A 10726-nucleotide genomic window follows, 5' to 3' on the forward strand; every position below is an offset into this window, starting at 1 on the left:
ACTTCCATCAAAACTTATTTACATTGTTGAATTTATCTTAATGCTGCCAACATTTTCAAGCGTATACAATTTTCCCTCGTATATTCAGTAAGTGTATTCCAGTCTTCTTTGAACGTATGTTCTTCTTGTTCTCTTATTCTATATGTTAAATCTGCAAGCTAAGCATATTCCATCAGTTTAAGTTGCCATTCTTCTTTGGTTGGGACCTCGCTCATTTTCCATTTTTAAGCTAACAAAACACAGGCTGCAGTAGTGGCATACATCAATAACCTTTTTTGACACCTGGGAATTTCCATCTGGATTATCCCCAAGAAAAAGGACTCTGTTTTTTTGGGGGGGAAAGGTGCTTTTAAAACTTCCGCCCCCCCAATTCGTTATAAATTATTTATAATAAAATATTTTCTGTTTCTTTTTTAGTACCTGGGATGCAAAGCAGGGCCCTGTGAAAGATGCATACAGCCTGGCTAACAACCCACAGTACAAACTGGAGGTTCAGTGCCCACAAGGTGGGGCTGCAGTTTGGATCCTGCTCAGCAGACACATTACGGACAAGGTACCCTTGGCATGGGGACGCAGGTGGCGCTGTGGTCTAAATCACAGAGCCTAGAACTTGCTGATCAGAAGGTCGGTGGTTCGAATCCCCACGACGGGGTGAGCTCCCGTTGCTCGGTCCCTGCTCCTGCCCACCTAGCAGTTCAAAAGCATACCAGTGCAAGTAGATAAATAAGTACTGCTCTGGCGGGAAGGTAAACGGCGTTTCCGTGCACTGCTCTGGTTCTCCAGAAGCAGCTTAGTCATGCTGGCCACATGACCCGGAAGCTGTACACCGGCTCCCTCGGCCAGTAAAGTGAGATGAGCGCCGCAACCCCAGAGTCAGCCACAACTAGACCTAATGGTCAGGAGTCCCTTTACCTTTACCATTGGCATGAATGTTTGAACCCTGGTATGAATGAGGGACCGGGCTCTGAAATGCCAACGCTTCTCTCGGTATTTGAGCTAGCAAGAGGAGGATAAAAGCCACCCATTATTTCAAATAAAATGCAAACCCACACGAGTGTGATTCCCTTATCGGGCCAAGCAGAATGTTACGAAACAGCGTATGAGTTTTTGGGTCTCCCAGAATTCTTTCATCACAACAGGGGTCAAAAACACAAGGCAGGGAAAATTGGAAATCTGCTTGCTGTTTTGTAACATTTTGACTGGCCCTATTCCTAATGTGGATTTGGATTTGTTGTTGTCGGCCAACACGATTACCTTTTTAACTTTTGTCAAGCATATTTCATAGAACCTTTCTTGCAAGCTGCTTAGAGGTTTTGGTACAACTACCGGATTTTTCCGTGCATAAGACTAGGTTTTTCCCCTTAAAAATAATGTCAAAAATTAGGGAGCGTCTTATACACGGATACATCCCCCATTTTCTTAAATCTGACTCCCCCAAAATAGGGGGCATCTTATACATGAGGGCGTCTTATAGACGGGAAAATACGGTAAGTGGTACAGTCGTACCTTGGTTTTTGAATGTCTTGGTATGTGTACGTTTTGGTTCCTGAACGCCAAAAGCCCGGAAGTAGGTGTAAACATTTTCCGGAAGCCGAACATCCTGCAGCCAATCGGAAGCCGTGCCTTGGTTTTCAAACCGTTTTGGGAGTCATATGGACTCCCGGAATGGATTAAGTTCAAGAACCAAGGTACCACTGTATAGATTTTGTAAGAGATAGGCCACGTTTGCGTTAACTAGAGCAGTGTGCTCGGCACCAGATCTCGCAACCAAACTGCTGGCATATGTACCTGTACCTCCAAAACTGTGTACTAGAGTGCATTGTTAGTGTGCTAAAGTCTTTGCAGCGGGAAATGCAACTAAAGGGCTCCTGTGAGTCTTTCACCCACGCAAGAGCTGCCACCTGTGTCTCTGTGTGACCCACTGCCATAAACCTCCCCCATTCCAATCAGCCTCTACCAGATTCGGGGGTCGGTTCATTTTGGAGCTGACCATTTTTACCCTTGCATTCTCTTAAACCCTGTTATGTGCAAGTGTGAATTGTGCTGCTCAGAAACTGAAGGTCTGTTGAGTCGTGTCAGAATGAGCGAGAGAGGGAGCCTCCCCGGTCAGAGGCAGTCTACCTGAGGGAAGGGGGGGCGGTTGGTTGGTTGGTTTTAATCTCATTCTCATTGTGTATTTTGTTTTTATGCTGTGAACCGGCCTGAAATGTAATAAACAGAAACAGAATGTAGGTGGGTGGGTGACTAAGGCTAACCAACGAAAATAACAGATGAATAATAAGAATAATACATAAACGATGACCTAGTGATCGATGGGGGTTAATATTGGGTTATTTTATTTGATTTTATATATTCTGATCTTTTTTGTGAACCGCCCTGAGACCTCCGGGTATAGGACGGTATATAAATTCAATTCAATTAATTCAATTAATAATAATTTTGGTCTTTGCTTTCGCAGGATGACTTTGCTCACAACCGGGAGTTCATCACAATGGTGGTATACAAAACAGATGGGAAAAAGGTTTACTATCCTGGTAGGTTTGTTAACAACCCTCCTCTTCCAGCTCAACCCTACAACCTATGGATACAAAGCCTCCAAAATAATATTAAAAGATTTCCTTTGTCAAGGGGGACATATGATTGAGAAGCTCGTTGCCTGCCGAAGCAGGGTGTATGGAACCCTTTCTCTGACTTTTATTGACCAAATTCTGTGGGTGTCTCATTTGACAGCCTGAGAAGGGTCCAGCGACTCTGCAGCTGACCACTAAATTAGGTCTTGTTGATGTCCAGCTGTGTCTCTTCTTGTTTCTGACATCTGTTACTTTGCCATTAGCATCCTCTAGAAATGCTAAATTCTACCTCAGGAATCTCCATCTTCTCCAAGGATGGGGAACCTGAGGCCCTCCAGATGGGAGGGCTGCGGGTGGCGCTGTGGGTTAAACCACAGAGCCTAGAACATGCCGATCAGAAGGTTGGTGGTTCGAATCCCCGCAACGGGGTGAGCTCCTGTTGCTCGGTCCCTGTTCCTGCCAACCTAGCAGTTCGAAAGCACATCAAAGTGCAAGTAGATAAAAAGGTACCACTCCGGTGGGAAGGTAAACGCCATTTCCGTGCTCTGCTCTGGTTCGCCAGAAGCGGCTTAGTCATGGTGGCCACATGACCTGGAAGCTGTATCCCGGCTCCCTCAGCCAATAAAGCGAGGTGAGCGCTGCAACCCCAGAGTCGGTCACGACTGGACCTAATGGTCAGGGGTCCCTTTACTGTTACCTTCTTCTCCAAGGATGGAGAACCTGAGGCCCTCCAGATCTTTTATTTTTACTTCATCTTACATCCCCCCATGATGACTGAAGATGATGGGAGTCCATTCAGCGGACACTGAGGTCCAGCTCCGAGGGCCTTCTGGCGGTTCCCTCCCTTGCAAGAAGTGAGGTTGCAGGGAACCAGGCAGAGGGCCTTCTTCTCGGTGATTACACCCACCCTGTGGATTACACCCACCCTCCCATCAGATGTCAAGGAAATAAACAACTATCTAATTTTTAGAAGACATCTGAAGGCAGCCCTGTTTAGGGAATTTTTATATATTTTATGTTTTACCATGTTTTTATTATTCTGTTGCGAGCTGCCCAGAGTGGCTGGGGAAACCCAGCCAGATGGGCGGGTTATAAATAAATAAATATATATTTTTAAAAACATCTAGAGAGCCAAAAAATTCCTATCCCTTTCGAAAATGCATATATCAAACCTAAATCTATAAACCTCTTTCTTTTTTATGGGTGGCTTATACAATTTTAATAATAATAATAATGATGAAGATGATGATGTATTCTTTTTCCATATTGAAAGTTTCATTTGTTACTCAACAGTTATATTCCAATTCAACAAAACAAGTGACTTCCCACTTACCCAACATCAATGTTTGTAACCCAAATTACAATTGCATTTTAAGGTTCCGTCTTACCAAATTTCATCCTCTCCAACATGTTTCTTAATCTATTTCTTACACTTCAAACCCTGCTGTGGTCTCCGCATATGGGAAATAACTTTTGAAATAGACCAGAAAGGTCTTCTTGAAAGGATTCTAAATTTGTATCTCTTATCAGTGCCATCACTTTCGCCGTCTCGGCATATTCCAAGATCAGCCATTCTTCCTTGCAGGGTTTCCTCTCCTTCCATTTCTGTGCGTGGAGAATCTTCGCCACTGTCGTCACGTGCGTAAATCTTTCCTTTTCAGCCGACCCTCCTCCGTATATCGATGGGATTCGAATCAACAGCCCCCACTATCTCACCAAGATCAAGCTGACTTCTCCGGGAACCCATACGTTTACTCTGGTGGTTTCTCAGTACGAGAAGCAGAACACGATTCACTACACGCTCAGGGTATGTGTTTATAGGCAGCCTTGCGAAAGAAGTATTTTAAGACGCTGGTCATCCCCACCATCAGCTCTTTTCAGAGTCGGGCAGGGCAGCGGGAGTCGGCTCCGAGGCAATTCTTTCTACAGGGGAGCAGGCAAGTGGTTATTTTTAGCCCGGCTTACGGGGATTATATGGTAGAGCGGTTTTTGTTTCATTCAAAATTGTGGAAACGCGACAAATATGTTAAACTGCTTTAATGAAAAGGCATCTCATTCCTTTTAATAATGGGGTCCTTTTAATGATGGTCATTGGCGGAGGCACAGAGGAAATCTCATTGCTGTGATGACAGCTGCCAAATACAGTGGTATCTCGGGTTACATATGCTTCAGGTTAAATACGCTTCAGGTTACATACTCCGCTAACCCAGAAATAGTGCTTCAGGTTAAGAACTTTGCTTCAGGTTGAGAACAGAAATCGGGCGGCGCGGCAGCAGCAGGAGGCCCCATTAGCTAAAGTGGTGCTTCAGGTTAAGAGCAGTTTCAGGTTAAGTACAGACCTCCGGAACGAATTAAGTACTTAACCCGAGGTACCACTGTACAGTCGTACCTCGGAAGTTGAACGTCTTGCGGATCAAATGTTTTGGCTCCCGAACGCCGCAAACCCGGAAGTGAGCGTTCCGGTTTGCGAACGTTCTTTGGAACCCAAATGTCCTCCGCAGCTTCTGAACGTTTTGGAAGTCAAACAGACTTCCTGAACGGATTCCATTCGACTTCCAAGGTACAACTGTATAGTCACCATGTGATAACTTTTACGTGTACAGTCACCAGCTTTTCTTAGAGCAGACCAGAGTGACCAGGGGTGCCAACTAGGAAAAAAATGGGGGGGGGGGGTTCAGGTATGCCCTGCCCCGCATAATCACTCACATGACACAGCATACGCACACCATTTGAATGGCAGCGCCCATCAACTTTTTTGAGGGGAGGGGCGTCAGATCACACAAATATTTTATGGGGAGAAGGTGAAGAGACCTTTGCCCCTAGGACAGCGGTTCTCAACCTGTGGGTCCCCAGATGTTGTCGGACTACAACTCCCACCATCCCTGAGCTCTGGCCTTGCTAGCTAGGGGTGATGGGAGTTGTAGTTCAGCAACATCTGGGGACCCGCAGGTTGAGAAAGGCTGCCCTAGGAGTTGGTTCCGATGAGCGTGAGCACTGGGCTTCTGCCTAAAGCAAAACCGCTAGTGAATTTGCAGGTTCTGTCTTGGGTGTGACGACAAAAGAATTTTGAGAGAAGCCAAAAATGTCAAACAGGAGAATGTTCCGATATATCGCATCCCTAGATTATGTGTAGGGACGCGGGTGGCGCTGTGGGCAAAACCTCAGTGCCTAGGACTTGCTGATCGTATGGTCGGCGGTTCGAATCCCCGCGGCGGGGTGAGCTCCCGTCGTTCGGTCCCAGCTCCTGCCCACCTAGCAGTTCGAAAGCACCCTTAAGTGCAAGTAGATAAATAGGGACCGCTGTATAGCGGGAAGGTAAACGGCGTTTCCGTGTGCTGCGCTGGTGCTGCCTCGCCAGCTGCAGCTTCGTCACGCTGGCCACGTGACCCGGAAGTGTCTCCGGACAGCACTGGCTCCCGGCCTCTTAAGTGAGATGGGCGCACAACCCTAGAGTCGGACACGACTGGCCCGTACGGGCAGGGGTACCTTTACCTTTACCTTTACTAGATGATGTGTGATCCTGGGGAAACTTGTGGCACATTGTTGAGGGCCCTTATCCCAGCCGCAGTTCCTTCCTGTAACTGGAGATGGCCAAGTCGAGTTGTGATGTGATGACGATTGATCAAACGTAGCCGATTCTTTTCTGGATATTCTCTCTCTTGAATGTTCTGGGCCAGCCAGTTCAGCTTCTCGGGGAAACAGCAAGTCTTTCTTTTCCCTCCGCCAGTCTACCCTGAAGCAATAACAAAGATGCTTTCTGCTCCTCGCATATTGGACAAGTTGTATAATTACATTTCTCTTACAAGGGCTCACATTAGGGCTGGGCGATATCTGGTTTTCAACATCAAGATATAAAAGGTAAAGGTAAAGGTACCCCTGCCCGTACGGGCCAGTCTTGACAGACTCTGGGGTTGTGCGCCCATCTCACTTAAGAGGCCAGGGGCCAGCGCTGTCCGGAGACACTTCCGGGTCACATGGCCAGTGTGACATCGCTGCTCTGGCGAGCCAGAGCTGCACACGGAAACGCCGTTTACCTTCCCGCTGGTAAGCGGTCCCTATTTATCTACTTGCACCGGAGGTGCTTTCGAACTGCTAGGTTGGCAGGCGCTGGGACCGAGCAGCGGGAGCGCACCCCGCAGCAGGGATTCGAACCGCCGACCTTTCGATCAGCAAGTCCTAGGCGCTGAGGCTTTAACCCACAGCGCCACCTGTGTCCCGATATATCACCGGCTAAACATCGTGATATATCACGATGTCTGAAATAAGGATGGAGCTATGTAGAGGCATTGGCTGGCTTCACAGTTGTTCCTGCATCTCGATTTTTGCCGGCACCTGCTCTGGTGATTCGCTGCCCCCTGCAAGAGGCGGGGGAGAGCTAAGCCAGCAAAGTTAACAGGAGCTGCAGGAATCAAGAGAAGCATTGGCTGGCTTCATGGTTCCTCCCACATTCTGATTTTTGCATAACACACACACCATGATTTTGATATCTTGGCAGGTCAAAAATTATAAAACTGGTATCACAATATGGGATTCAAACCGGTTTTGGACGATATATTACCCAGCCCTACTTCACACCTTGCAAAAATCTGCATTTACGTGTGTGGGTTTTTCTGTAAGAGAGAACAAACCAATTAGGTTCTGCTAAGAACGTAAGGAGACATTGCTGGATAATCCCAATGGCTCATCTTGTTCTCACAGTGACCAACCAGATTCCTGTGGGAAACCAGAACAGGAGCCCAAGAGCATCTTGGCCTTGTGCGTTTCCCTAGCCGTTGTCCGCTGCTTCTTTTTAATTTCACAGCGTGTGGATCGTTCTGTGTGAATCTTTTCCATTTCTTTGTCAACACAGGTGTATTCAGTGTGCAAGTTTAATTTCTGCAAGATCCCGACACCGTATACCATATCCAAACGGGTAAGAAAGAATTGCAGTCTCTATGGCCATTTGTTGGGTAGATCGAAATAAGACCTACAAGTTCCTCGCTATATCCTTGCTGGGTTTAACCCTTGGCTGTGTGACAGAAAAACCAAAATTGTGCTAAACGCTCATTGTAGTGAGTCTATTTAGTGATGTATTTACTTGCTGTATTTTTCGCTCCATAAGGCGCACCGGACCATAAGGCACACCTAGTTTTTAGAGGGGGAAATCAAGGAAAAAAATATTATTTCCCCCCCGCCCCAGCCCCAAAGAGCAGTGGACAGGCTGTGTTCAGCCTGTCTGCATCTCCCAGAGCTTCTCAGGGCTGCCGGGGGAAGCCCAGGTCCCCCCCCCCCAGCCCCAAAGAGCAAAAAAGCCAAGACAGCGAGCAGGATCCATCCTGCTCGCTGTCTTGGATTCCTCTTTAGCCGTGCACAACCTCTCTGGCCGGGAGAGGCTGCACGCAGCTATGGCAAATCCCCCATCTCCCACAAAAGCCCACAGGAGCCGTGTACCCTTTAAGGAGCGTGCGGCTCCTGCGGGCTTTTCTACAAGAAGGGAGAAGGGACTGGCCGCGTCAGTCCCTTCTCCCTCCTGGGGAAAAGCCCGCAAGAGCCATGCGAAGCTTGTGTGTGGCTCTTGGGGGGTTTTCCTGCCTGCCTGCCTCCCCCCCTGCATTCGCTCCATAAGACGCACACACATTTCCCCTTACTTTTTAGGAGGGGAAAAAGTGCGTCTTATGGAGCGAAAAATACGGCAAATGCAGCTATAACCAAACCAACTCAAATGGCTCTAAGGCATAAGGCTCCCCTTTTTGAAACATATTAAATGCGCTTCCTGCCACCAAAATCTATTTATCCTGGGCAGCCTCCATCTTAAAAGAATATAAGCAGTTGGCAAGAAATGTGTGCCTAAAAGGAACTTGACACTTCAGTCTGAATCCTGCAACAAAGGAAGACTTTTGTAGGAACATTTTCCATAAAAGGACATAGCAATTAAGTCAAGGAGCTGGTGTAAAACCTTTGCCTTGTTCCAGTGTAAGCTTGAGCGACTTTGAGGTTGAAGTTCTAGTAAAGCGTTGGAAGTCAACCAGCTGGGAAGTTAAATGGGAACTAGGATTAATTAATCATTTGTTTTTGTTCTCAATAGTATGTGCTGCTTAAGAACCTCTTGAACTTTCCTTTGCTCAGGTAAATGGGCAGTGGAAAGGACAAAGCGCTGGCGGGTGTGGGAATTTCAGAGAAACCGCCAAGAACAATCCGATTTACCAGTTCCAGTTGGAAAAGGCCGGTCCCCTCCTCATTGAGCTACGAGGACCAAGGTTTGTGCATGTTTGGAGGAGTGGAGCCGCAAAGTTAGTGTGGTGCAACGCAAACATGGTTTGTTGGCCAAACTCAATCATTTGTCCAGTGTTATAAACTCCATTTTTTTTTGTTCCTTTATGGGGAATCCAACTAGTAAATTGCTGCTATTAAAATAATAATAATAATAATAATAATAATAATAATAATATGTATACCACCCTTCAACCAAAGATCTTACGGTGGTTCACAGCATGAGAATACAGAATAAAACGAGAGTACATCATCAAAACAAAACAATAACCCCCCTCCCACACACACATTTGAAAGGGCACACGTTTCAGAAAATTCCTTCTTTTAATTACTTGTTCTAAGGATGCTGAGTTATGTGCTTAGTTCCAAATCCTGTACAGTGGTACCTCGGGTTACATACGCTTCAGGTTACATATGCTTCAGGTTGCATACGCTTCAGGTTACAGACTCTGCTAACCCAGAAATAGTACCTCGGGTTAAGAACTTTGCTTCAGTATGGGAACAGAAATGGTGCGGCGGCAGGAGGCCCCATTAGCTAAAGTGATGCTTCAGGTTAAGAACAGTTTCAGAACCTCTGCAACAAATTAAGTACTTAACCCAAGGTACCACTGTAAATACCCTTGCCCAGTGCTTTTTTTCTCCCCTAAAAAAATGTTTAGTGGTACTTTCATTTTGACTCAAGAAAATCACCAATTTGTAGTTCAAATTGGGAAAAAAAAATACAGTAAATGGACAAAAGTACAAAATCCACAAAATGTTTAGGGGTATGCGTACCCCCAGAAAAAAGCACTGCCCTTGCCAAAGATCACTGTGTCTAAAAGGCCATCACAACCTCCGGTTTGGTTTTTGCAGGCAGTACAGTGTTGGCTTTGAAGTGGTGACAGTCTCTGCAGTGGGAGAGCAAGGCTTTCAGAAGAAAAACAGCGGCGATTACAGGTAACGCCATGTCTGGCGATACAGCTTTCTGGATTTGCATCGTGCTAGATCTTGTCCTAAGTTTGCCCCTTTTTTTTTCTCTTTTCTCCCTCCAAGGTGTGGGTTTTGCTACCTGGAACTCGAATGTGTCCCTGCTGGCATTTACAATATTATCCCAAGCACTTTCCTCCCTCAGCAGGAAGGACCTTTCTTTTTGGACTTTAATAGCGTTACCCCTCTTAAGACATCGCAGCTGCAATGAAGTCACCCATCTCTATGATTGAGACTCTTTAAACGCTGGAGGGCAATCGGAAGAACCTACCTAAGGGGGAAAAAATGTTTACATGGGCTGTGCAAAACAAATCTGGACTTTCTCAAAGGGAATTGCACCCTAAAGTTGGAGCGGGTAACCAATGCTGTGGATTGATTTCGAACACCTACAAGTTTCTACCACGTATGCACTTTCATAAGGTCAGATGTTCGTTGTCCATAGGGATCTCTTAAAGCAGAGTGGAAACCAGGTCTCCTCTCTTAGTCTAGGAGTGGCCAACTGGAGGGGAGGCAAAGGGAATTGCTTGTTTGTCTATAATGTCCTTGCTTTTTGCATGGCTTGGCTTCTAAGAATATTTTCATCACGTTTGGGCTTTAAAATGTCTTGTCTCCCACCAACTCCCCTCCTTACAGCTTTGGTTTTTCCAAATACACCGATGAACAAGCTCAGGTCGTATCTGTCTTGAATCAGAGATGGCTGTACATGTTGAAATACTTCCTTGGCATTTTGCTGCAAGGGTGAGAACCTGTGGCCCTCCAGATGTTTTGGAACTAATAATGATAATATTATAATAATATATTATTATTATTATTATTATTATTATTATTATTATTATTATTATTATTATTATTATTATCCTGCCATGAGGACTGGGAGAAACCCCTGCCTGAAATAGCTGTTAGTAGAGCTAACCCTTGCTTTGGCTCAGGGTGGATAAAAA

At 46.1% G+C, this 10726-nt stretch overlaps 1 protein-coding gene across 1 annotated transcript in view; it reads left to right on the top strand.

Annotated features, from left to right (window-relative positions):
- The window catches only part of CAPN7 (calpain 7), a 36788-nt gene extending 26338 nt beyond the window's left edge, over positions 1–10450 (top strand). The window contains exons 15-21 of the mRNA XM_081882954.1: positions 418–553; positions 2459–2534; positions 4232–4377; positions 7420–7482; positions 8676–8806; positions 9672–9755; positions 9852–10450. Of these exons, the coding sequence (XP_081739080.1) occupies positions 418–553; positions 2459–2534; positions 4232–4377; positions 7420–7482; positions 8676–8806; positions 9672–9755; positions 9852–9996 (781 nt within the window). The 3' untranslated portion in view covers positions 9997–10450. The remainder of the gene's footprint in view (positions 1–417; positions 554–2458; positions 2535–4231; positions 4378–7419; positions 7483–8675; positions 8807–9671; positions 9756–9851) is intronic.
- The last annotated feature ends 276 nt before the right edge of the window (positions 10451–10726 follow it).

Source organism: Podarcis melisellensis, assembly GCF_964234715.1.
Source record: "Podarcis melisellensis genome assembly, chromosome: 12".
NCBI classification, from domain to species: Eukaryota; Metazoa; Chordata; class Lepidosauria; order Squamata; family Lacertidae; genus Podarcis; species Podarcis melisellensis.